The sequence below is a fragment of the Pan troglodytes genome, chromosome 20, assembly GCF_028858775.2.
Source record: "Pan troglodytes isolate AG18354 chromosome 20, NHGRI_mPanTro3-v2.0_pri, whole genome shotgun sequence".
In the NCBI taxonomy this organism is placed as follows: domain Eukaryota; kingdom Metazoa; phylum Chordata; class Mammalia; order Primates; family Hominidae; genus Pan; species Pan troglodytes.
Window position 1 is genome coordinate 5,825,330 of NC_072418.2, and position 25,398 is coordinate 5,850,727.

Consider the following 25,398-nt stretch of genomic DNA (forward strand, 5'->3'; position numbering starts at 1 on the left):
CAGACTCTGGACCTGTGTAACAATTAACTGAGGGAGTCCCTCCTCCCTGCACCCTGCCCTGGGGACCATCAGCCTCAGGGCCACCCCTTCGTGATCCCTGCTGCAGGGGCTGAGCTGAGATGGCTGCGACCTCCCGTCCCGGCCCAGGCCCCCTGCCACTCTGGACACAGGGGGAACTCACAAATACAACTGGAATATCTTAAGAAGGGTGGGCCCCACTGGGCCCCACCCAGTGCCTCACACCTGTAATCCCACTACATTGAGAGGCCAACGCGGGCGGATCCTTGAGCCCAACCTGGGCAACTTAGTCAAGCCCTATCTCTACAAAAATAGAAAAATTAGCCAGGCGCGGCGGGCACCTGCAGTCCCAGCTACTAGGGTGTGCTGAAGTGGGAGGATCACTTGAGCCCAGGAGTTTGAGGCTGCAGCCAGTTATGGTCGCACCACCGCACTCCAGCCTGGGTGACAGAGGAAGACCCTGTCTCAAAGGAAATTTAAAAAATTAGAAATACAAAGAGTTACCGAGGCTGGGTACAGTGTCTCACGCCTGTAATCCCAGCACTCTGGGAGGCTAAGGCGGGAGAATCGCTTGAGGCCAGGAGTTCCAGACCAACCTCCTCCCGTCTCTAAAATAAAAAATGTAAAACTTAGCTGAGCATGGTGGCCTGCACCTGTAGTCCCAGCTACTCAAAGAGACTGAGGTGAGAGGATCGCTTGAGCCCAGGAGTTCGAGGCTGCAGCGAGCTACGACTGCACCACTGCATGCACCACTGCACTCCAGCCTGGGCAACAGAACAAGACCTTGTCTCTAAAAGCAAATTTGAGAGTCACCTTTTGTGCTCTCAGAGTACACATGAGGCTCCGTGCTCAGCAATTTCACAGATCGCATTTCCTTTTCTTAACACCCCGCGAAATGGTGCCGGTCTCGTTGTGCCCACGAAAGTCAAGGTCACGCAGCAGGTCTGACCTGGGATTTGAAGCCGGGTCTGCCTCGCCCCCAGCTTATCCTGCCTCGCCCAGGCTCTTGGCCCCTGAGGACCCACAAGCAGCCATGGGAGCACACAGGGACAGGGAAGGTGTGCAGAGGCCACATGCCCGTCGTCCACCTGCAAACCGGGACGCTCTCACGTGGGGATGCCCGGGAGGGCTGATGACTCAGGCTCCAGGCTCTCCTGTCCTCAACCTTGGTCCCTCGGCTGATTAGATAGTGGGCCCTGCCCGGGCGAAGGGGGACCCCGCCCCAGCTGACACGGGAGCAGCCATGGCCCAGACGAGTGGTAGGAAGGCCCAGAGTCATCGCACAGGTGTTTATGGAGCGCCTGCTGAGTCGCTGTCACTTCCTCTCTTCCAGAGGTCTGCGGATGACCGCTGAGCAGACCGGCCATTCAGCAGGATGGGGCTCACACATCCCAGCCCCAGGACGGCCACAGGTCTGCTTGAACCAGCCAGGCAGGCATCTATTAAACTCTGACTGTGTATCCCGTCTTGTGCAGGGCTTGGAAGGGAAGGAGGCCTTGGTGCTGTCTGGGAGCTCTCAATCTGATTAGGAAGTCAGGACCACCCCCCAGAGACAAGCAGACCCAGCAGCCGAGGTGGGGGCTGGAGAAGATTTGGAGGTAGGGGAGCCCAGCAGAGGGGTTGGGGGTGGGACCCGCCTTGGAGATCCTGCCCTCCAAAGTCAGTCAGTTGCCTGGGCTTTTTCTGAGAAAAGCACTCTGTGCTCTGAGACCTCGGTGAAACCACTTCATCACTGCGTGCCTCGGTTTCCCCATCTATTAAGTGGGGGCGATCAGTCCTACCTCGGAGGATTAAATGAGATACTGCATAGAAAAAGCCTGCTCTGCACAGCAGCAGGTACACGCTAAGCACTCGGTAAGGCTGGCCGATAATATTACAACGTTTTAAATCGCCCTAGTGTTTCTAATTCACAGTTTGCTGACGGCTTGGCTGAGGCTGAGCCGGGCAGGCTCTGCGTATGTGAAAGTCGCCAGCGTCCAACCCCGGAACCTGCCGGCTGGGAAAGAGAAACCCGTCCCCTGGGAAGGAGAAAGCCGTCCGCTGCGACCGGGCAGCTCAGGGTGTGCAGAAAGGGCTCCGGCGCGCGTAAGTTCTGTCTACACGACCGCCAAAGCGTCCGGAACCCAGATTCAGGATTCAAGTTGCCATCAGCTTCCAGAAGGAGCTTCGGGATGGGGGGTCCTTGAAGGCAATGGAGGGGCGGCGGGGCTCCGGGGGAGGCGGGGGTTCAGAGGGGGCTCCCTCCCCACCCCCGCCGGCGTCCTCCTCGCCCTGCCAGGCCAGGGCCAGCTGCAGGTCCAGCCCCTCCAAGTCCTCGCCGGTCAGGCTGGGGCGCAGCTCCCGGGGTGCGGCCTCCTGGTCTGGCTTCGGGCCAAACGCCCAGTCTGCGGCAAGGGAGCTGGTGAGGCAACTCCCCGGCCCCGGCCACCCTCCTCTGTCCCCTCCTCATCTAGGAGAAGCCCTTGGATCCCCTGACCACCCACCCAGGGTGACCCAGCATCAGCCCCAGCTGGGTTTCGGTGGGGACAGCTCACCGGCCAGGTCGTGGGCGAGGTCTTTGATGAGGTGCCCGACGATGGCGTAGGCGACGGCCACCACCACCAGCGCGGCCAGCAGCAGGTACAGCACGTACCTGGGCAGGCGGATGCTGTCCAGGGGCGGCGGCCGGTACTCCTCGTACAGCGGCGGGGACGGGCTCCAGCCCTCGGCCTCCCCCTCGGCCGCCAGCTCCGGCATGGTGTCCGCCCGGCACAGGGGAGGCCCGGAGGTGACCTACACAGCGGAAGTATTAAGGGGCTTTGAGCTAAGAGAATTGGGCGGCTGCCCCACGGCCACCATCTGCCTGGGTTAATCACATTGCAAATCACTTCCGCCCACCCGCAACCTACCTGCTCAGCTCCAGCCACGACTCTGCCCAGCCGTCCCCACCTCGGGGCCTCCGCACCTGCGCTTCCTTCTCCCAGGAACGCCCTGCCCAGATTTCCTCATGGCCGGCTCACTCTCTTCATTCATTCATCTTTTTAATTCTTATTATTTTATTTTATTTATTTAATTTTTTTTGAGACGGAGTTTCACTCTTGTCACCCAGGCTGGAGTGCAAAGGTGAGATCTCAGCTCACTGCAACCTCTGCCTCCCGGCTGCAAGTGATTCTCCCACCTCAGCCTCCGGAGTAGCTGGGATTACAGGTGCCGGCCACTATGCCTGGCTAATATTATTATTATTTTTGAGACAGGGTCTCGCTCTGTCGCCCTGAGTGCTGGAGTGCAGTGACGCGATCATAGCTCACTGCACCCTCAACCTCCTGGGCTCAAGCGATCCCCCCGCCTCAGTCTCCCAAGTAGCAGGGACTACAGGTCCTCGCCACCGTGCCTGGCTCTTCATTCATTCATCAAATATGTATTGAGCAGCGACTATGGCTGGGCACTCTCTTAGGTGCTGGGACACAGCTATGAGTAAGAAAGACCAGGCCGGGCGCAGGAGCTCACGCCTGTAATCCCAGCACTTTGGAAGGCCGAGGTGGGCGGATCACTTGAGACAGGAGTTTGAGACCAGCCCGGCCAACATGGTGAAACCCTGTCTCTACTAAAAATGCAAAACCTAGCTGGGCGTGGTGGCGGGTGCCTGTAGTCCCAGCTACTCGGGAGGCTGAGTCAGGAGAATCGCTTGAACCTAGGAGGTGGAGGTTGCAGTGAGCCGAGATCATCCCACTGCACTCCAGCCTGGGCAACAAAGCGAAACTCCGTATCAAAAAAAAAAAAAAAAAGAAAGACCAAAACCTGACATTCCAGGGAGGGAGATGGATGCTAAGAAAGAAACATAACCTTAGAGTAAATGATATATTAGGTTAGAAAGGGAGGTGTGGCTGGGCGCCGTGGCTCACGCCTGTAGTCCCAGCACTTTGGGAGGCTGAGGCAAGAGGATCACTTGATCCAGGAGTTCAAGACCTCCCTGGGCAACATAGCAAGACTGCATCTCTACAAAAACTTTAAAAACTAGCCAGGCGTGGTGAGTGCCTGTAGTCCTAGCTACTCAGGAGGCTGAGGTGGGAGGATTGCTTGAGCCCAGGAGTTCAAGGCTGCAGTGAGCTATGATTGCACCCCTGTACTACAACCTGGGTGACAGAGTGAGACTCTCAAGAAAAAAAAAAAAAAAATTGGGCTGCCAAGGCATCACTGAGGAGGTGACATTTGAGCAAAGACCTGGAGGAAAAAGGGAACCAGCCATGGGAGATCCAGGGGAAAGAGAGTTCCAAGCAGAGGGCACAGCCCCTGCAAAGGCCCTGGGGCAGGACTGTGCCTGGCGTGTTGGAGGAACAGTGAGGAGGCCGGTGTGGCTGGAGCAGAGTGAGCCGCGGAAGTGGAGGGGAGGAGAGGATGGGGAGCTGTCAGGGCAGGTCCTGCAGGGCCGTGTAGACTGTGAGGAAGACTTCGGCCTAGACCCTGACGAATGTGGGAGCCATGGAGGGCTGTGGGCAGAGGAGGGACGGGTCCGGACCCAGGTGCTCACAGGTGCCCCCTGGTGGCTGCTTTGAGGGGAACAGACTATGGGGGACAGAGGAGGAGCCAGGAGGGGACTGAGCTGGTCCTAGTGGAAGGAAAGTAGGCAGATTTGAGATGGACATTTTTTTCTTTCTTTTTTTTTTTTTTTTAAGACAGGGCCTTGCTCTGTCACCCAAGCTGGAGTGCAGTGGTGCAGTGGTGGGATCTTGGCTCACTGCAGCCTTGACTGCCCAGGCTCAAGCGATCCTCCTGCCTCAGCCTCCTGAGTAGCTGGGACTACAGGTCTGTGCCACCACACCTACCTAATTTTCTGTATTTTTTTTTATAGGAACAGGGTCTCACTATGTTGCCCAGGCTGCTCTTTAACTCCTGGGCTCAAGGGATCCCCCTGCCTCAGCCTCACAAAGTGCTGGGATTACAGGCATGTGCCACCGCACCCAGCCTTGGGATCGATTTTTCATTAAACAAACCTGTTTTTAGACTAAATGCCTGCAATGATGGTGTTGCCATTTCCTGAGTTAGGAACATTGCAGAGGAGAAACCTGGGGAGAAACACAAGGAATTCCAAGTAGCCAGGGGCCAGGGAGCCAGGACAAGGCAGTAGGAGGCGGTGGTGAGGAAGACCTGGGTTCAAATCCCAGCTCTGCCCATCACAGCATGACCTGGGCTCTCCAGGGTTCCCTGGCTTCTCTCTACAATGGGGTGGGTAAAGTTTCCTGGGGTGTTGGGAGGAGGAAATTCAACAATGTGTAGAAGTGTGAGCCTTCCCGGGCGGGCATGGTGGCTCACGCCTGTAATCCCAGCACTCCGGGAGGCTGAGGAACGCTGATCATGAGGTCAGGAGTTCAAGACCAGCCTGACCAACATGGTGAAACCCCATCTCTACTAAAATACAAAAATTAGCCAGGCGTGGTGACATGCACCTGTAATCCCAGCTACTCGGGAGGCTAAGGCAGGAGAATCGCTTGAACCCGGGAGGCGGAGGTTGCAGTGAGCCGAGATCCCACCCCTACACTCCAGCCTGGGCAACAGAGCGAGACTCCATCTCAAAAACAAACCAAAAAAAGTGTAACCCTTGCCAGGTGGTGGCTCATGTCTGTAGTCCCAGGGACTTGAGAGGCTGAGGCAGGAAGATTGCTTAAGCCCAGGAGCTGGAGGCTGAAGTGAGCTAAGATTGTGCCACTGTACTCCAGCCTGGGTGACAGAGCTAGATCTTGTCTCTACAAAAAAGGGGGTGGCTTTTTTTTATTTATTTTATTTTATTTATTATTTTATTTTATGAGACAGAGTCTCTCTCTGTCGCCCAGACTGGAGTGCAGTGGTGCGATCTCGGCTCACTGCAAGCTCTGCCTCCCGGGTTCACGCCATTCTCCTGCTTCAGCTTCCCAAGTAGCTGGGACTACAGGCGCCCGCCACCACGCCCGGCTAATTTTTTTTCTGTGCTTTTAGTAGAGATGGGGTTTCACTGTGTTAGCCAGGATGATCTCGATCTCCTGACCTCTTGATCCACCCACCTCAGCCTCCCAAAGTGCTGGGATTATAGGCGTGAGCCACTGCGCCTGGTGAGGGTGGCTTTTTATATTTTTGTTTGTTTTTGAGACAGAGTCTCGCTGTGTCACCCAGACTGGAGTGCAGTGGTATGATCTCCTCACTGCAACCTCTGCCTCCCGGGTTCAAGTGGTTCTCCTGCTTCAGCCTCCCAAGTAGCTGTGACTACTTTCCAGGGTTTTGTTTTGCTGTTGTTGGTGGTGTTGGTGTCGTTTTAAGACTCCGTCTCCCTCTGTTGCCCAGGCTGGAGTGCAGTGGGGCCATCTCGGCTCATTGCAACCTCCACTTCCCAGGTTTAAGCAATTCTCATACCTCAGCCTTCCAGGTAGCTGGGACTACAAGCATGTGCCACCATGCCCAGTTAATGTCTGTATTTTTAGCAGAGACAGGATTTCACCATGTTGGACAGGCTGGTCTCCAACTCCTGACCTCAAGTGACCTACCTGCCTCAGCCTCACAAAATGCCGGGATTACAGGTGTGAGCCACTGTGCCCAGCTTTTTCTTGTTGTTTTAAAAACATTGCAGCTGGTCTGTGTTGATGGGTAAAGAGAGGAAACCAAGGAGGCAGGAGAGAAAAGGGGGAAGGGCTGAAGTAATGGCTGTGAGTTGATGAGAAGGACGAGGAGTTGGTGAGGAAAAGAGGTGGCTCAGGCAGCCAATGTCGCATTGGAAGGTGCCACCTTGGAAGTGGCTCCTTTGGCCCCAGTTGAGCCTTCAGATGAGGCAGCCCTGGCCGACAGCTTGATTGCAACTTCATGAAACACCCAAAGCCAGAAACATCCAGATACGCTTGCTGCTCCCAGACTCGTGACCCACAGGAAAGGTATCTGTCTTCTTTCCTCTGTCTCTGGGGGTTTTCTTGTCTTCTTTATTTAAGATGGAGTCTTGCTCTTGTCGCCCAGGCTGGAGTGCAATGGCACGTGATTTTGGCTCACTGCAACCTCTGCCTCTTGGGTTCAAGTGATTCTCCTGCCTCAGCCTCCTGAGTAGCTGGGATTACAGGCATGCACCACCACACCCAGCTAATTTTTGTATTTTCAGTAGAGATGGGGTTTCACCATGTTGTCCAGGCTGGTCTCAAACTCCTGACCTCAGGTGATCCACCTGCCTTGACCTCCCAAAGTTCTGGGATTACAGGTGTGAGCCACCGCATCCGGCCCTTTTTTTTTTTTCTTTTTTTTTAATTAAAGAGATGGGGGGGTCTCACTATGGTGCCCAGGCTGGTCTTGAACTCCTGGGCATAAGCGATCCTGCCTTGGCCTCTAGAGTAGCTGGGACTATAGGCATGTGCCACTGCGCTCAGGTGCACTTTTCTGTCTCTGTAAGGACACTGGTCATTGGATTTAGGGTCTACCCTAAATCCAGGATGATCTCATGCTGAGATCCTTAACAACACCTGCAAAGACTCTATTTCCAATTCAGGTCACATTCATGGGTACCAGGGGTTACCACCTGGACAAGCCTTTTCGGGGGACACGATTTGACCCAAGTCCAGCTGTTTGAAGCTGCTAAGTTTGGAGTAATCTGTTGCACAGCCATAAGGATCTTAGGTAAGTCTTGGCTAGCAGAACCAACAGTTCATCAGCCAGCGTTAGCGGGCAGGAGGGGAGGCAGCATGCACGACACGGGGACAGGCAGGCGGGCACAGCTGTTGGTGGGGTGCGCGGAAGGTCTGCTTGATTTTTTCACTGAAGCCGAAAGCAAGGTCATCAGCTGAGTGAGGATGAGGGAGGTTGGAGGCCAACAAGAAAGTGACAGAGAGAACAGATCGCAAGAGAGAGAGCCCCACGGAACCATAGTAGAATGGATGTTGGCTGCTCAGGAGGCTGAGGTGGGAGGATCACTTGAGCCTGGGAGACAGAAGTTGCAGTGAGCTTAGATCGAGCCACTGCTCTCCAGCCTGGGCAATAGAGCAACACTCTGTCTCTAAAACATAAACAAGATGGCCAGGCACATGGCTCATGTCTATAATCCCAGCACTTTGGGAGGCTGAGGAGGGCAGATCATTTGAGGCCAGGAGTTCAAGACCAGCCTGGCCAACATGGTGAAACCCTGTCTCTACTAAAAATACAAAAATCCGCCAGGCATGGAGGCACGTGCCTGTAGTCCCAGCTACTCAGCAGGCTGAGGCACAAGAATTGCTTAAACCTGGGAGGCAGAGGTTGCAATGAGCTGAGATTGCACCACCGCACTCCAGCCTGGGCAACAGAGTGAGACCCTGTCTCAACACAGAACAAAACATACTGAGACCCCGTCTCTACAAAAAATACAAATATTACTCAGGCACAGTGGGGCAAACCTGAGGTCCCAACTGCTTGGGAGGCCAAGATAGGAGGATCGCTTGAGCCCAGGAGGTCAAGGCTGCAGTAAGCTGCAGTGATCAGCCACTGCACTACAGCCTGGGAGACAGAGCGAGACCCTCTCCATTTAAAAAAAAAAAAAAAAAAAAAAAAAAAGGTGAGCCAAGCGCAGTGGCTCACGTCTGTAATCTCAGCACTTTGGGAGGCCAAGGCGGGCTGATCACAAGGTCAAGAGTTCAAGACCAGCCTGGCCAACATGGTGAAACCCCATCTCTACTAAGAATACAAAAATTAGCTGGGCATGCATGGTGGCATGTGCCTGTAATCCCAGCTACTTGGGAGGCTGAGGCAGAGGTTGCAGTGAGCTGAGATCGCGCCAATGCACTCCAGCCTGGGTGACAGAGCAAGACTCCATCTCGGGGGGAGGGGAAAAAAAGGCTGGGTGTGGTGGCTCATGCCTGTAATCTCAGCACTTTGGGAAGCCGAGGCGGGTGGATCACCTGAGGTCAGGAATTTGAGACCAGCCTGACCAACATGGTGAAAGCTTGTTGTCTCTACTAAAAAATACAAACAGGCCAGGTGCGGTGGCTCACACCTGTAATCCCAGCACTTTGGGAGGCCGAGGCAGGCGGATCATGAGGTCAGGAGATCGAGACCATCCTGGCTAACACAGTGAAACCCCGTTTCTACTAAAAATACAAAAAATTAGCCGGGCGTGGCAGCGTGTGCCTATAGTCCCAGCTACTCAGGAGGCTGAGGCAGGAGAATGGCGTGAACCCGGGAGGCGGAGCTTGCAGTGAGTGGAGATCGTGCCACTGCACTCCAGCCTGGGTGACAGAGCAAGACTCCATCTCAAAAAAAAAAAAAAAAAAAAAAAAAAAAAAAAATTTAGCTGGGCATGATGGTGCATGCCTGTAATCCCAGTTACTTGTTAAGCTGAGGCAGGAGAAATGCTTGAGCCTGGCAGGCGGAGGTTGCAGTGAGCCGAGATCACGCCATTGCACTCCAGCCTGGGTAATAAGAGTGAAATTCCATCTCAACAAAAATAATAAAATAAATTAAAATTAAAATTAAAAACCTACAACCAAACATGTGACTGCCAGGCAGGTTTCTCAACCTCTGCACTCATTTGGGGCCGGATCATTCTCTGTTGTGGGGACCGAGTGCTGGAGGGTGTCTTCCAGCATCCCTGGCCTCCCCCGACTACCTGACTAGATGCCAGCTGCACACCCCCACCCCATGACAAGCTAAACTGATGCCCCGGGGCAGGATCCAGCTCTCCGTTGGAGAACCTGGCTCAGTGGATAGTTGGTTCCCGTCACGTTATGCCTCCTGTCTTCTGGTTTTGGCCTCTCTGGCTGCAGACAAGGAGCTCTGCACCTGAGATTCTACCGCTATGCCCATTTTACAGAGAGGTAAGTGGGCTGTCCCCAGCCACACATGGAAGGGCTGCGGGAGCCGGCGGAGGAAGCCATGTCTGGGCTCTCAGCTGTACCACAGAACCCCTTCCACTGCACCCACAACAGGAGTTGGGGGAAGATGGGGGTCCGGGAAGGGCCAGGCTGGAGGGCTGTTTCCCCAGAGCCCCCTTGGAGGGAGCTGGCTGGGCAGATCTGACCAGGTAACCGCACATAAAACAGGGGCAGGCCTGCCTGTCGCTGGTGGTGGCTCAGTGTCAGCGGCAGGACAGATCCTAGAGCCAATGGCTGTGGATACAACCGTCTCCCCGCCCAGACGCCACACACTCTCGGGGAACGTTCCCTGAAAGCTCCCACCCCCCCCTCCCTCCCACGCTCCCCTCACCCAACACACTCACAGGAGTCAGTGTTTGGCAAAAATAATTTAATATTCCATCTGGGCAGCGCTCTGAGGTCTGCTTGTCCCTCCCTGGCCCCTGTGCCCTACCTGACCCACTCAGGGACCACCACCCTGTCCTTACCCAGGCCTCAGGGTGGGGGAGTCAGAGGCCCCCAGACCCTGTGCCCCATTCCTAGTGAAGCTGAAGCCACCATAACGCCAGCCTCTTCCCAGAGCCCCAGCTCTGCCCCTGGCTGCCCTCGCGATCCTCCCCTGTCCTGAGCCGGGCATCCCAGAGCCTCCCGCAGAGTCCCACCCCAAGCCTGGAAACTTCCACGCTACAGCCCTGCGCCAGGCCCCGAGGAGCAGTCAGGGGACTCAGGGAGTCACAGCACAACGGCAGCTCCTCGGTCCCAGACGGAGGAGGGGGACAGCAACCGTGCGCCCAGCAAGACACAAGCGATGACACCGATTTACACACACCCGGTTTAGACGCCAAAGCTCTGCGGTGGAGGAGCGGCCCTCAAGAGTCCTCCGGGAGCTCCGGGTGAGGGTGGGGCCCTAGGAGGGGGCCCCGCGCAGCTGCTCCAGGCCGTCCGCGTACTGGAAGGCCCGCCCGGTCTCGTGCTTATACATGTCCAGAGCCACCTCGCAGCTCTCACGCACCACGCGCTCTGGGTCGTCCGCGTGAGCCTGCAGCGCGGCCAGGCAGGCGGGCCGGGCGATGGCGCCCAGGGCCTCCGCGCACTCGTGCCGCACCATGGGGTTCTCGGCGCATCGGGCCAGGGCGGCCGCCAGCTGGGGCACCGCCGCCTCGTGCTGCAGCTGTCCCAGGACGTAGCCGACCTCGTGGCGGAAGAGGGCGCTCCCACAGTGCAGACCTGCAGGGGAGAGGGACACTCGCTGGGGCCAGGAGGGGTGGGAAGGCGAGCTCTGTCTTTTCGAAGACATGGGGTCTTGCTATCTTGCCCAGGCAGGTCACAAAGTCCTGGCGATCTTCCCATCCCGGCCTCCCAAAGTGCTGGGACGACAGGCGTGAGTCACCACGCCCAACCTGGGGTGTTCTATCTTGAAGACACCCCTGCCCCCAGCCCCAGTGATTAGGGCTGCCCAGGGGAACTGACCGCAGCTATGGGGGCGGGAAAAGCTGGGAGCTATGGGGACCAAGAGGGACGCTTGCACGGGTTCTTAACAGGCCCCATGGGAAATGCTTGGGGCCAGGCCCGGGATGCCGTTCCCGGGGGCAGGCCGCGGCCCCACTGCACAGATGCCATCACTGAACCTCACAGAGAGGCACTGCCCAGGACCCCAGCCCAGAAGCCCCTCCTCACCCTCGGCCAGCGCCAGGGCGGCCTCCTCGCCTCCCGCATTGCGCAGGGCGAACATGGCGCGGTATCGCTCGAAGAGCGGCCGAGACTCATCCAGCAGCGCCTCCCGCAGGCGCCCCACGTCACGCTCCTCAGCCGGCGGGGCAGGGTCCACGGAGAGGTAGGGTCCCGCCGCCGGCTCCCCGCCGTGCTGCTGCAGCCACTCCAGCCTGCGCACGGCCAGCTGGCAGGTCTCGGCCACCTGCGGGGAGGGGGTATCAGGCAGCGGGTTGGGTTGGCCCTGGGGGGTCGCAGGGGCCCTTCCCCACCCCCCGGGATGGCAGCTTAGCAGGGGAGAGAGACACTGGCAGGGTGACTAACCCATCATTCCAGGCAGGAAGTAAGCCAGTAGGGGTGGCTGACTTGTGAGTGACCGGGGGACTGGAGGGCTGGGGAGGGCCTCAGGGAGGAGGTGATGTGGAGGCAGAGACCTAAGCCAGCTTAGGGAGGGAATCAGGTGGAGACCTGGGGATGGGGAAGCAGCGGTGCAAAGGCCCTGAGGCAGGACCCTGCGGGAGGGGTGAGGGCCAAAGGACCATGTGCAGCCCCATCTGACTAGGTAAGGCCTGTGGGCCACTGTAAGGGCTTGGGATTTTGTCCTAAAGGTGATGAGATATCGTGAGAGCTTTAAGCATGGAACAGAACAGCAGAATTGAGTGTCACACGTACCCCCGGCTGCCCCGGAGGAGGAGAGACTGAGGGTCGGGGTGGGATGTGGACAAGAAGTGGCAGGGGAGAAAGGAACATGCATGTCCGTGGCGGCATAACTCATAACAGCTAAAAAGCAGAGACAATTCAAGCATCCAGCCACAGTGAGTGGACACAGCATGGGCCGTCCACACCACGGAACGTGACTCAGCCACAAAAAAGAATGATGGGGCCGGCCGAAGCGGCTCATGCCCCTAATCCCAGCAGTTAGTGAGACCAAGGCAGGAGGATCGCTTGAGCCCAGTTCAACACCAGCCTGGGCGACAGAGCGGGACCTCATCTCTATAAAGAAAAAACTAATAAAATAAAATTTGTTTCATTTTTGGGCCGGGCGCGGTGGCTCACGCCTGTAATCCCAGCACTTTGGGAGGCCGAGGCAGGTGGATCACGAGGTCAGGAGATCGAGACCATCCTGGCTAACATGGTGAAACCCCGTCTCTACTAAAAATACAAAAAGATTTGCTGAGCGTGGTGGCAGGCGCCTGTAGTCCCAGCTACTCTGGAGGCTGAGGCAGGAGAATAGCATGAACCTGGGAAGCAGAGCTTGCAGTGAGCCGAGATTGCGCCCACTGCACTCCAGCCTGGGCGACAGAGCGAGACTCCGTCTCAAAAAAAAAAAAAGAAGAAATGTTGGAAGGTAGCAGGAGATCTCTGAAGGGGTCTGGTGGGCCAGGACAAGGTATCAGAGGTAGAGGGCACTGGGTGGGTTCAGAGGGGTCTTGGCAGAGGGACTGGACGTGGGGGTTCAGAGAAAGGGGGTCAGGCCGGCTCAGGGGCTCAAGGCCCGGGATGGAAGCGGGTGAGCAAAGCTGGTTGTCGCCGTTTTGCCAAATGGGGCGCAGCAAGTGTCTGTCCAGATTGTCGCCCTCGCCTTCCTCATCCCTGGGGCATCCTTGGCCAAGTGGTCGCCCTGGCAACCAGAGATGGGGAGGGTCTGAGGCTGCTCCAGGTCAGGGCTGGGGCAGGGCTGGGCAGGGCTTCCCAGGGACCCGAGACTGGCAGGGAGACCAGCGGGGGCCTGGTTACCTCGATGACGGGGTCCGAGGAATACTGCTTCAGGATCTCCAGAACTTCCGGGTCCCCGATGGCCCCCAGGGCCTCCCCTGGGAAGAAGCAGCCGGAGAGCTCATGTTGGTGGGGTGGATGTGTGGAAAATGCCCGGCTACCTCTGGGACCGGAGGACACCCCTCTCAGGGCTCTGCCACTGTGGGGAAGCCCCGCCTCTGTCCACGGCTGATTGGAGCAGCAGTGGGTACAGGCTCCCCGCTGGACCAATCAGCATCCCCTCCCCAGAGCAAGGCACTGCCTGGAACCGCACCCGGCTGCCGCTCAGAGCAAAATGGACCCCATCCCGGTCCGTACCATGAGACAGGGAGAGAAGTATATCCCTACAACTCGGGATCACAGCTGACAAGCAGCTCCAAGAACCCAGGAGGTCGGGGGTGCAGTGAGCTATGATCACACCACTGTACTCCAGCATGGGCGACAGAGTGAGACCCTGTCTCAAAAAAACAAACAAAAAAAATTCCCAAAACAGGCCGGGCCTGCCGGCTGGAGACTCCAGAATTTGGGGCCACTGGGGCTACACTTAGGTGGGTTCGGGTACAGGCACAAGTGCAGGCGTCGCAAGCCCAGGTCGGAGCAAGGCTGGCGGCGGCTCCCCGTAGAGCCCTGGGTGCAGATGTTCCTTGAATTTTCTCAGAATCGAGCTCAAGGGCCCTGCCTGTGAGGCAGCTGAGCTGGTGGCTTTTGCCTTTCCTGAAGGTTGCGGTTTGCGTTTGTGCACCTGCCTGGCAGGCTCCCTCTGCCGGGAAAAGTCCCGTATGAGCCAACACAGGCTCTATGTCAGGCACCTCCCACGCGCTAATTGCAAATGAGCTCACTGGTTACAGAAACACAGTCCCAGTGGCACAGACGCACCAACTACCTGCCTCACTGGTCTCCTTTGCTGTCTAGGTCCCTCGCTACAACAGTCCTTTTTTTTTTTTTTTTTTTAGAGCTTCGCTCTTGTGACCCAGGCTAGAGTACAATGGCGTGATCTCCACTCACTGCAAACTCCGCCTCCTGGGTTCAAGTGATTCTCCTGCCTCAGCCTCCCAAAGTAGCTGGGATTACAGGCGCCGGCCACCACACCCAGCTACTTTTTTTGTATTTTTAGTTGAGACGGGGTTTCACCATGTTGGCCAGGCTAGTCTTGAACTCCTGACCTCAGGTGATCCACCCGCCTCAGCCTCCCAAAGTGCTGGGATTACAGGCATGAGCCAATGCACCCGACCTGAACAGTCCACTTTTTTTGAGACAGGGTCTCACTCTGTGGCCCAGGCTGGAGTGCAGTGGCGTGATCATGGCTAACTGCAGCCTCAACCTCCCTGGCTCAAGTAATCCTCCTGCCTCAGCCTCCTGAGTAACTGGGACCACAGGCGTGAGCCACGATGCCCGGCTTGTATCTGTATTGTCACTGTTTTGTCTCTTACATACATGACAGAGCCTGGCATACAGTAGGTGCTCACTAAATGTGTGTCCAATGAGTGGAGTAAATCTAATATACATTAGGGATTGGGGATCTATGGCTTGTCGCTTGTTTTTATATGAGCAAAGAATGGTTTTTAAAACACTTTTAAGGGTTTAAGGCTGGGCGCGATGGCTCACGCCTGTAATCCCAGCACTTTGGGAGGCCGAGGCAGGTGGATCACTTGAAGCCAGGAGTTCAAGGCCAGCCTGGCCAACATGGCAAAACCCATCTCTACTAAAAATACAAAAATTACCCAGGCGTGGTGGCACACACCTGTAACGCTAGCTACTTGGGAGGCTAAGGCAGGAGAATCACTTGAACCCGGGAGGCAGAGGTTGCAGTGAGCCAAGACGGCACCACAGTACCCCAGCCTTGGCGACAGAGCGAGACTCTGACTCAAAACAAACAAATAAATGGTTTAAAACAAAAAATCAAAGGGATAGTACTTCCTGATGGGTGGAATTTATATGAAATTCAAATCTCAGCATTTACAAATGAAGTTTGTTTTTTGTTTTTTCAGACAGGATCTCACTCTGTTGCCCAGGCTGGAATGCGGTGGCGCGATCATGGCTCACTGCAACCTTGACTTCCCGGGCTCCAGCGATTCTCCCGCCTCAGCCTCCCAAGTGGCTGCGACTACAGGTGCATGCCACCATGCCTGGCTAATTTTTGTATTTTTTCTAGAGACAGGGTTTTGCCATGTTGCCCAGGATGGTCTTAAACTCCTGAGTTCAAACGATCCACCTTCCTGGGCCTCCCAAAGTGCTAAGATTACAGGCCTGAGCCACCGCCCCCTGCCCAGTTGAGGTTGTCTGGGCACACAGCCTTAGCCATTTGGTGACAGATGACCTACACTGGCTTTATTGAGTTGTTGTCTGGCTGCAGAGCTGCAGGTATTTACTATCTGGTGCTTTATGGGGCAGTTGACCACCCTGATATTTATCACCTGAGTGAGGACGGGGACACGTGGGGTCATGAAGAAGTGAGGCAGGAGGGAGCAGGTGCCCGGGACACAGACAGGTGCTCACCTGCCTCATGGCGCACCATGGGCTCCTGACGGGTGTCTTGCAGCACGTCCACCAGCACGGGGATGGCGCGGGCATCCTGCATCTGGCCCAGGCAGTAGGCCAGCTCGTGCTTGAGCAGGGCGGAATCGTCACCGAAGGCCTGGCTGATCCAGGCAATGGCGCCTGGGCCGCCGAGCCCGCGCAGCGTGAACAGCGCCCGGAAGCGGGCCTGCAGGGGCTGCTTGGGGTCCACCAGCGTCTGCCCGATGGCATCCACCTCCTGTTCCGTCACCATCGTGCTATCAATGGGTCCCGGCCTTCCACAACCCTGCTCAGGCTAAACCTGGGGACGCGGGGATGTAAGAACCTATGGCAGAAAAATGAGAGCCCAGGTTAGAAGCCCCCTTCACCAGTGCGTTGTCTGTTCCTAGGACCTGGGTGGGGCAACTTCCTACCCACTGACCAACCTGAGCATCTACGCTGAAAGCTCAGCTCCAACCTCCCTACTAGCTGTGCAGCCTTCCGTAAGTTGCTTTCCCTCTCTAGGCCTCAGTCTCTGCACTGCCTCTCAGCTATAGGCCTAACAGAAATGACCTCCACTGTCTGCTCTCCACACAGCAGCCAGAGGGACAGCTGACCCCCAAAATGGCCCCAGCAATCCCCACCCAATATTCAAGGCTTTATATAGTCCCCTCCCACTCTGAACAGGGCTGACCCATGTGAATGCCAAGAAGATGGAACAGAGCAAGACTTCCAAGGTTAGGGCATAAAAAGCACAACAGTCTCATCCTTGTTCTCTCTGTAGGGGAAGCCAGTGACCATGTTGTGAGGATGCTCAAGCAGTCTTTTGTAGGGGCCCATGTGGCAAAAAACTGAGCCCTCCCACCAACAGCCATGTGAGAGAAGTGGGCTGGCAGCAGCTCGTCCAGCCCCAGGCGAACCTTCAGATGATGCAGCCCCAGACCGTCTCCACTGAGGCCTTACCAGAGGCCAGACCCAGAGCCAGCCAGCTAAGCCAGGCCCAGAGCAACTGTGTGCGACACTGTTTACTGTTGTTGAAGGTAACCAAGTATGTTTTTTTGTTTGTTTTTGAGACAGGATCTTGTTCTGTCGCCAGGCTGGAGTACGGCAGCATGATCACGGCTCACTGTAGCCTCGAACTCCCAGTCTCAAGTGATCCTCCTGCCTCAGACTTCCTAGTGGCTGTGTCTACAGGCACACACCAGCATGCCCAGCTAATTTTTTTTTTATTATTTGTAGAGATGGGGTCTCACTTCTATGTTGCCCAGGCTGGTCTCCAACTCCCAGGCTCAAGTGATCATCCTGCCTCAGCCTCCCAAAGCATTAGGATTACAGGCATCAGCCACTACACCCAGCCATTATGGGGATTTTTGTTACACAGCTTAGATAACAGATTCAGAAGTACTTTCAATATGTAAACTGGACCATATCACTCCCTTGCTTAAAATCCTCCTATGCCTCCTCACTCAACTACTTGACAGTCCCAAAGGCCCTTCATGACTGTCTCCCATCACCTCTTCCCTCTCTAGCTCTGCTCCAGCCACACAGGCCTCCTCGCTGTTCCTCCAACACGCCAGGCCCAGTGCAGCCGTAGGGCCTTTGCATTTGCTGTGATCTCCATGAGGAACATTCTTCCCTAGATGTCCCCACGTAGCAGGCCAGGCCTCACTAACACAGGCCTCCATAACTGTTTCAGCACTGACTGAGTGGTTAAGTTAAACATTAAAAGCTAAAAGAGCCAGTGCCCTCATACAAAGGCTGGAATGTAACAAAAGCCCATGAAGAGTTTTGCCCAGGCCTTTCCTGGGCCTTAAGGCATGACAAGATAATGAAGGAATTTTTTCTTTTTGAGACAGAGTTTCGCTCTTTTGCCCAGGCTGGAGTGTAATGGCATTATCTCGGCTCACCACAACCTACGCTTCCGGGGTTCAAGTGATTCTCCTGCCTCAGCCTCCCGAGTATCTGGGATTATAGGCATGCACCACCATGCCCGGCTAATTTTGTATTTTTAGTAGAGACAGGGTTTCTCCATGTTGGTCAGGCTGGTCTCAAACTCCCAACCTCAGGTGATCCACCCGCCTCAGCCTCCCAAACTGCTGGAATTACAGGCTTGAGCCACCACACCCAGCCAATAACGAAGGAATTCTTAATGTGACCCGTTTAGGATTAAACAAGTTTTACTGGGTGTCTGAAGAATTCCCCAAACCTCCATGATTTAGCAGGAGACAAGATAAGGATGATCACCCCAGCACCTGGACCCATTGGAGATGAGATAAGGGTGATCACCCCAGCACCTGGACCCATTTAGATTAAGTAAATTTACTGAGGTTCCAAAGGTAAGTCTTCCGGATTCAGATCTTAGTTATAGATTAAAAGAAGTTAGTCACTTATGTCTTTAGATGGATGCTCAGTTACATGTAGATGTAGAGCTTAGAGGGTATATAAGCTCTGGAAAACTTTGTCATTGTGAGTTGGTCTGGCGATATTTTCCAGGCCTTCTCCCTGTAACCGGTTACAGAAATAAAAACTCTCTTCCTCCCCAGTTAATCTGCATCTCGTTATTGGACCATGAGAAATAGCAGCCCGACCCTCAGTTTGGTCCAGGAACACCCGTGCTCATCCTCTTGCTTTCCTGGGTCTCCAACGTCACTTCCTCATGGAAGCCTTCCCTGATCACAATGGACAATGTTACTCTTCCATCTCTTTTCACTTATTCAGCTTTATTTTTCTCCATGGCGCCTAAGACTCCTAGATATCATATTGGAAAGTATTGATTTAGTTGCTTGTGATTGGTCTTATCCCTCATTAGAATAGAACTCTGAAGGCTGGGACTGAGTCTATCTTGGTCACTGTTGTATTCCCAGCACTTAGTGCAATGACCTGCACGCAGTAGGGCCTCAATAAAAACAATAACCGGCTGGGCACGGTGGCTCACGCCTGTAATCCCAGCACTTTGGGAGGCCGAGGTGGACAGACCATCTGAGTTCAGGAGTTCGAGACCAGCTGACCAACATGGTGAAACCCCATCTCTACTAAAAATACAAAAATTAGCTGGGCGTGGTGGTGGGCGCCTGTAATCCCAGCTACTCGGGAGGCTGAGGTAGGAGAATCGCCTGAACTCCAGAGGCGGAGGTTGCAGTGAGTCGAGATCGTGCCATTGCACTCCAGACTGAGCGACAAAGCAAGACCCTGTCTCAAAATGAATAAATAAAATAAAAACGATAACCGTGACAATAGCAGCTGACACTTACGTAGCATTTGCTACGCGCCAGGCAATCCATGCTCTTTACATTCATTAATTCATTCGATCTACATCACTACCCTGTGAGGTAGTTACTAAGATTGTCCCCATTTAACAGGTGAGAAAACTGAGGCACAGTTTGGGACTGTGCTTGGGAACTTGCTTGGGAGCAGCGTGAAGAGTTAGGAATCCAGGAAGTCTAGGTCCAGAGTCGGGCTCTAAACCACCAACGCTTTGTTGAATGACTTAGGATGAAAGAACACAGCCAAGGGGAGAAGGGACCCCTCTCTTTCCTCCAGATCGGCTGAGAACCTGGCGGATGCTTCATCTCAAGACAGGCAGGCTATGGCATGCTGGCAGCCCTCTCTGGTGAACAGTGGCGTCAGCAAGACTGCCTGGGCTTGACGAGGGCAGTGTAGCCACCTAAGCACAGGTGACCATCAAAGGAGAGTGACATCTTTAAAGAGGGGTCATCAGAAACCAGAGGGCAGGCCTGTGAGAGTTGGCAGGGCACTGGGGACCATCGAGACCCAACCGTACGACATAGGAGCTTCAGGACGTGAGGTGGGCACTCTTTCATGTAAAAAATCCCAGAGGAAAGAGATCGCCGGGACTCGAGACCCCTTAACCCGCCCCATCCACAGTCAACGAATCCCTGAGACCGGATTCCCTAACGAGGCGCTCCCGGTGCCACCGCCCGCCAGACCCGGGCCCCACACCGTGATCGCCGCCTCCGGGACGCCTCACCGAGCTCTGGAGACTCAGGGCCCGTCGGCCCGGCCAGTACCCGCAGGCGCCTCTGCCACCACCGCTTCACCTGCCGCGACGCTCGCAGTGCGGTCTGGGGGCCGCCATTTTCTCGCCCACGTGACCGTGCCGGACGGCACCAACGCAGCCGCGGGGGAGACCTAGTGAGAGGCTCCCGTGCAGGAGGGAGGCCCGGAAGGCTGAGTCGGTGCTGGTGCCACAGCTCATGCAAACACAGGAACAGTATTCCTAGTGCATTCTTCGGGGAAGGGGACGGGCAACGTATGCCCTTTCATGGGAAAAAATTCTCTCCAACCTCCCCACTGCGGTACAAGAAGTGAGACTGGTTTGTGCCGATTCAGCGCCCAGCCTGGGCTGGCTAGCGACGGAGCATGCGCAGTGTTTCTAGGCGTGGTCAGACTCTAGAGGTGTTGGCCAATGGGCTCAGGGAGCTCGAACCTTAAGTATGTGAGGAATAAAAAAAGGAAGAAATGCAGTCGTTCATTCATTCATGTATGTAATAAATAGTACATGGCCTTGAGGACAAGAGAGGCTTCAGCCCTTACCCTCGTACGCCTCCCAGTGTTGTTATAGAGACAGAAAATAACACGATAAGTAAATGCAATACCTATTAGATGGTGAAAAAGGCTAACGAGAAAAAATTCGGTAGCCAAGGGCGGTGTATGTATAGGGTGTGCAGTTTCAGGAAGGGTGGCCAGAATCTGAGGTGGTGACATCTGAAGAAAGACCTGAAAGAGGCCCGGTACGGTGGCTCACACCGGTAATCCCAACACTTTGGGAGGCCGACGTGGGTGTTATCACTTGAGGTCAGGAGTTCGAGACCAGCCTGGCCAACATGGTGAAACCCCCATCTCTACTAAAAATACAAAAAGACTTCAGCCTCCCGAGTAGCTGGGATTACAGGCACGCAACACCACACCCAGCTAACTTCTTGTATTTTTAGTAGAGACAGGGTTTCACGATGTTGGCCAGGCTGGTCTCAAACTCCTGACCTCAGGTGATCCACCTGCCTTGGCCTCCCAAAGTGCTGGGATTACAGGCGTGAGCTACTGTGCCCTGCTTGCAATCTCTTATTTTTAAAATGTGGGCGACTGCCAGGAGTGGTGGCTCATACCTGTAATCCTGGCACTTTGGGAGGCTGTGGGGTGACAGGATGATCGATTGAGCCCAAGATTCCAAGACCAGCCTGGGCAATGTGGTAAGCCCCCGTCTCAACAGAAAAAAAATTTTTTTTAATTTGGCTGGGTGCAGTGGCTCAGCCTGTAATCCCAGCTACTTGGGTGGCTGAGGCAGGAGAATCGCTTGAGCCTGGGAGACACAGGTTACAGTGAGTTGAGATCTTGTCACTGCACTCCAGCCTGGGCAACAGAGCAAGACTCCATTTCCAAAAAAAAAAAAATCAACTGTGCCTGGTGGCTCATGCCTGTAGGCCCAGCTACTCAGGTGGCTTGATAGCTTGAGTCCAGGAGTTCAAGGATCCAGTGAGCTGTAATCACACCACTGGATTCCAGCCTGGGTGACAGAGCAAGACCCCATCTCAAAAAAAAAAAAAAAAATGAGCAATTAATAAAAAAACTTGGCTGGGCATTGTAGCTCATGCCTGTAATTCCAGCACTTTGGGAGGCCAAGGCAGGTGGATCACTTGCGGTCAGGGGTTCAAGACCAGCATGGCCAACATGCTGAAACCCCATCTCTACTAAAAATACTAAAATTAGCTTGGCCTGGTCGTGGGTGCCTGTAATTCCAGCTACTCAGGAGTCTGAGGCAGGAGCATCACTTGAACCCAGGAGACGGAAGTTGCAGTGAGCCAAGATCGCGTCACTGCACTCCAGCTTGGGTGACAGAGTGAGACTCCATCTCAAAAAAATAATTAAAGAAAAATTAATGAAAAAATATAAAATGCTGTGCATAGCAAAGAAATCCTTTTGGAAGGCCAACTTCTATTTTAAGACAACATTCACAAATACTTATTGAGCAACTACTGTGTGCTGGACAGCGTCCTGAGCACAGAGGATAGTGTCCTGGGCACAGAGGACACAGGACAAAACAGACACAGTGTCTGGACTCATGGAGCTGACACCCCCCCTTTTATTTTTTTGAGACGGAGTCTCAGTCTGTCACCCAGGCTGGAGTGCAATGGCGCGATCTCGGCTCACTGCAAGCTCCGCCTCCTGGGTTCACGCCATTCTCCTGCCTCAGCCTCCCAAGTAGCTGGGACGACAGGCGCCCACCACCACGCCCAGCTAATTTTTTTGTATTTTTAGTAGAGACGGGGTTTCACCGTGTTAGCCAGGATGGTCTCGATCTCCTGACCTCGTGATCCGCCCGCCTGGGCCTCCCAAAGTGCTGGGATTACAAGCGTGAGCCACCGTGCCCGGCCCACCCCCTTTTTTTTTTTAATTATTGTATTGCCTTCCTATGTGTTGGAAAACTGACTGCAGATAACAGGCATCACTGCAGCCCTCAGCTGCCTTGCAAGGACGTCACCTCAACATGTTTGTGGCTCAGGCTGTTTACCGAGGACTTCCCGTGGACCAGGAGCTGTGCTGACTCAGGAAGGCTACGAGGGCAGGGTGCCAGGTGTGACTGGCCCCAAGGATGCTCCCTAGGAGGAGATAATCCCAGGGTGCAGGACGCAGATATCGAAGCCTCAGCCAAAAGCAAGGCCTGTGTAAGTCAGAGAACTTGGCATCTGGCCTCTGTAGACCTTCGAGAAACTGATAGCACGGAAGAACCAAGTCTGCGTCTTCTGTTCGGTGGGTCCTCTGGGATTGAGCAAGTCCCTGGGGGGCGGAAGTCTGGAATCCAGGTATCTGCAGATCTGTGGCCTCTCTGGAGGCTCCAGGGGAGGATCCTTCCTGCCTCTTCCAGCTTCTGGGGGTGGCCGCCAGTCCTTGGTGTTTCTCAGCTTGTGGCTTCGTCACTCCAATCTCTGCCACTGTCATCACCTGGCCTTGACCCCTGTGTGTCTGTCTCTGTGTTTCTGTGTTAGAATCTCCCTCTCCTCTCCTTTTATTTTATTCTTCTGAGACAGAGTCTTGCTGTGTTGCCCAGGCTGGAGTGCAGTGGTGCGATCTCAGCTCACCGCAACCTCTGCCTCCCGGGTTCCAATGATTCTCCTCCCTCAGCCTCCCAAGTAGCTGGGAATACAGGGGCCTGCTACCATGCCCGGCTAATTTTTGTATTTTTAGTAGAGATGAGGTTTCACCATGTTGGCCAGGCTGGTCTTGAAGGCCTGACCTCAAGTAATCTGCCCACCTCGGCCTACCAAGGTGCCAGGATTACAGCCGTTAGTCACTGCGCCCAGCTCCTCTTTCAGATCTTTATTAAAACATCATCTTTGCAATAAGAGCATCCCTGAGCACTGCATCTGAAACTGTAACCTCTTGCCGCCTCCTTTTCCCTGTTCTCTTTTCTCCTTAACTCAGCTCCAAAGGGGATTTTTTTTTTTTTTTTTTTTTTGCTGGAGTGCAGTGGTGCAATCTCGGTTCACTTCAACCACCGCCTCCCGGGTTCAAGGGATTCTCCTGCCTCAGCCTCCCGAGAAGCTGGGATTACAGGCGCGTGCTACCACGCTCAGCTAATTTTTGTATTTTTAGTAGAGATGAGGTTTCACCATGTTGACCAGGGTGGTCTCGATCTCTTGACTTCATAATCCGCCCTCCTTGGCCTCCCAAAGCACTGGGATTATAGGCGCGAGCCACTGCGCCGGGCAAGAACTTTTTAAATAACAGCTGTATTGAGATATAGTTTACATACTGTACAATTCATCTGTGTAAAGTGATAATTCAGTGGTGTTTAGTATATTCACAGTCGGGCAGCCATCATCACATAAATTTTTTTTTTTTTTTTTCCGAGACGGAGTCTTGCTTTGACGCCCAGGGTGGAGTGTGGTGGCATGATCTGGGCTCACTGCAAGCTACACTTCCCGGGTTCAAGTGATTCCCTTGCTTCAGCCTCCCGAGTAGCTGGGACTACAGGTGTGCGCCAGCACACCCGGCTCATTTTTGTATTTTTAGTAGAGATGGGGTTTCACCAGATTGGCCAGGCTGATCTTGAACTCCTGACCTCAAGTGATCTGCCCACCTCAGCCTCCCAAAGTGCTGGGATTACAGGTGTGAGCCACAGCTCACGGCCATCACATCAATTTTAGAACATATCCATCAACCCCCCAAAATAAAGTCCATTCCAGTCACTCCTGATCCCCCTCTCCCAGCCCTTGGCAACCACTAATCCACTTCCTGTCTCTATGGATTTGCTTATCTGGACATTTCGTATCAATGGAATCACTCACTATGTGGTCTTTTGTATCTGGCTTCTTTCACTGGGCATGATGCTTTCCAGGTTCATCCAAGTTGTAGCCTGTGTCCGAGCCTCATTGCCTCATATTGCAAAACACCGTGTCATTGTATGAATGGAGCATTTTCCCTTCATCCGTTGATGTACATTTGGGTTGTGTGCACTTTGTGGATGTTATGAATAAAGCTGCTATGCACATAGGTGTGTGAGTTTTTGCTTGGATGTTACATGTTTATTTCTCTTGGGTAGATACCTAGGAGTGTTACTGCTGTGTCATGTGGCAATTCTATGTTTAACTTTTTTTTTTTTTTTTTTTTGAGACTGAGTCTTGCCCTGTTGCCTAGGCTGGAGTACAATGGTGCGATCTTGGCTCACTGCAACCTTTGCCTCCCGGGTTCAAGCAATTCTCCTGCCTCAGTCTCCCCAGTAGCTGGGATTACAGGCGCCTGCCACGATGCTCGGCTAATTTTTCGTATTTTTAGTAGAGACGGGGTTTCACTATGTTGGCCAGGCTGGTCTCGAACTCCTGACCTCAGGTGATCCACCCACCTCCGCCTCCCAAAGTGCTGTGATTACAGGCGTGAGCCACCGCGCCCGGCCCCTAATTTTTTTAAAAACCTGTTTTTTGTTTTTTTTTTCAAGACGTAGTGTTGCTCTGTCACCCTGGCTGAAGTGCAGTGGCGCAATCTCGGCTCACTGCAACCTCTGCCTCCTGGGTTCAAGGGATTCTTCTGCCTCAACCTCCCGAGTAGCTGGGATTAACTCCGTACCTCAGGTGATCCGCCCGCCTCGGCCTCCCAAAGTGCCGGGATTACAGGCTTGAGCCACCGCACCTGGCCTAAAAACCTGTTTTGTTCCCTGCTGTCTCACTGGGGCCTGGAGGAGCAGCACTTAGGAGCGCAATGCAGGTTTGTTGAATAAATTAATGACTCTCAGCAGTGACGTTTGTACGTTCGGGACACGCACCTGGTGTTGGGTCCCATCTGCGCTCATTAGGCGCGACGTCAATGCCGCACTGAGGTGTGCCTGGCTTCGATCTACCCTAGGAAGGGTCTGCCCTGGGGCGCCCCATTCCGCGACTGTCCCCAGTGGGAACCACGCCCTCCATCTACCAGAGCCATTTCTGCAACGTCTAGCACCCCGCGGGTCCTCTTCCGGCCGCGGTTGCCCTGGGCAACGCGTGGACCCGCGCTTCCTGTATTGATTTGAATCGCGGGAGACGTCACGTCCTCCCGAGATGCCCAACGCGCGCAGGCGCAGCCACTCGGAGTGGGCAGGGCCTGGCTGGGTGTTGGGCAGGGCCTGGCGGTG

General features: G+C 54.7%; 2 protein-coding genes across 3 annotated transcripts; both read right to left on the reverse strand.

The window, feature by feature from the left end:
* Positions 1-150: 150 nt before the first annotated feature.
* On the reverse strand, positions 151-2,948 carry SMIM44 (small integral membrane protein 44). The gene is made up of 2 exons (XM_054673864.1): positions 2,553-2,948; positions 151-2,402 (listed from the first exon to the last, which is right to left on the reverse strand). Exons 1-2 carry the CDS (start codon positions 2,752-2,754, stop codon positions 2,155-2,157), a joined length of 450 nt encoding a protein of 149 aa, XP_054529839.1. The 5' UTR covers positions 2,755-2,948; the 3' UTR covers positions 151-2,154.
* A 7,246-nt stretch (positions 2,949-10,194) lies between these two features.
* DOHH (deoxyhypusine hydroxylase) lies at positions 10,195-25,311 on the reverse strand. Of its 2 annotated transcripts, none has more exons than XM_512268.8 (6): positions 25,054-25,311; positions 19,768-20,226; positions 15,780-16,125; positions 13,266-13,342; positions 11,496-11,733; positions 10,195-11,045 (listed from the first exon to the last, which is right to left on the reverse strand). In XM_512268.8, the coding sequence occupies exons 3-6, from the start codon at positions 16,051-16,053 to the stop codon at positions 10,726-10,728; spliced, it is 909 nt and encodes a 302-aa protein (XP_512268.4). In that variant the 5' UTR covers positions 16,054-16,125; positions 19,768-20,226; positions 25,054-25,311; the 3' UTR covers positions 10,195-10,725. The 2 variants fall into 2 exon arrangements, with proteins under 2 accessions (XP_512268.4, XP_054529842.1); XM_054673867.2 differs by having other exon boundaries at positions 24,858-25,277.
* Positions 25,312-25,398: the final 87 nt, after the last annotated feature.

Bases quoted from the DNA above. Each gene is read 5' to 3' on its own strand.
- SMIM44 (XM_054673864.1), bottom strand. From the start codon at position 2,754: ATGCCGGAGCTGGCGGCCGAGGGGGAGGCCGAGGGCTGGAGCCCGTCC. The intron at 2,403-2,552 runs GTGAGCTGTCCC...CCCTTGCCGCAG, and splicing joins CCTCGCCCACGACCTGGCCG to ACTGGGCGTTTGGCCCGAAG.
- DOHH (XM_512268.8), bottom strand. From the start codon at position 16,053: ATGGTGACGGAACAGGAGGTGGATGCCATCGGGCAGACGCTGGTGGAC. The intron at 11,734-13,265 runs GTAACCAGGCCC...CCCTCCCCGCAG, and splicing joins CCTCGGACCCCGTCATCGAG to GTGGCCGAGACCTGCCAGCT. The intron at 11,046-11,495 runs GTGAGGAGGGGC...TCTCCCCTGCAG, and splicing joins CGCCCTGGCGCTGGCCGAGG to GTCTGCACTGTGGGAGCGCC.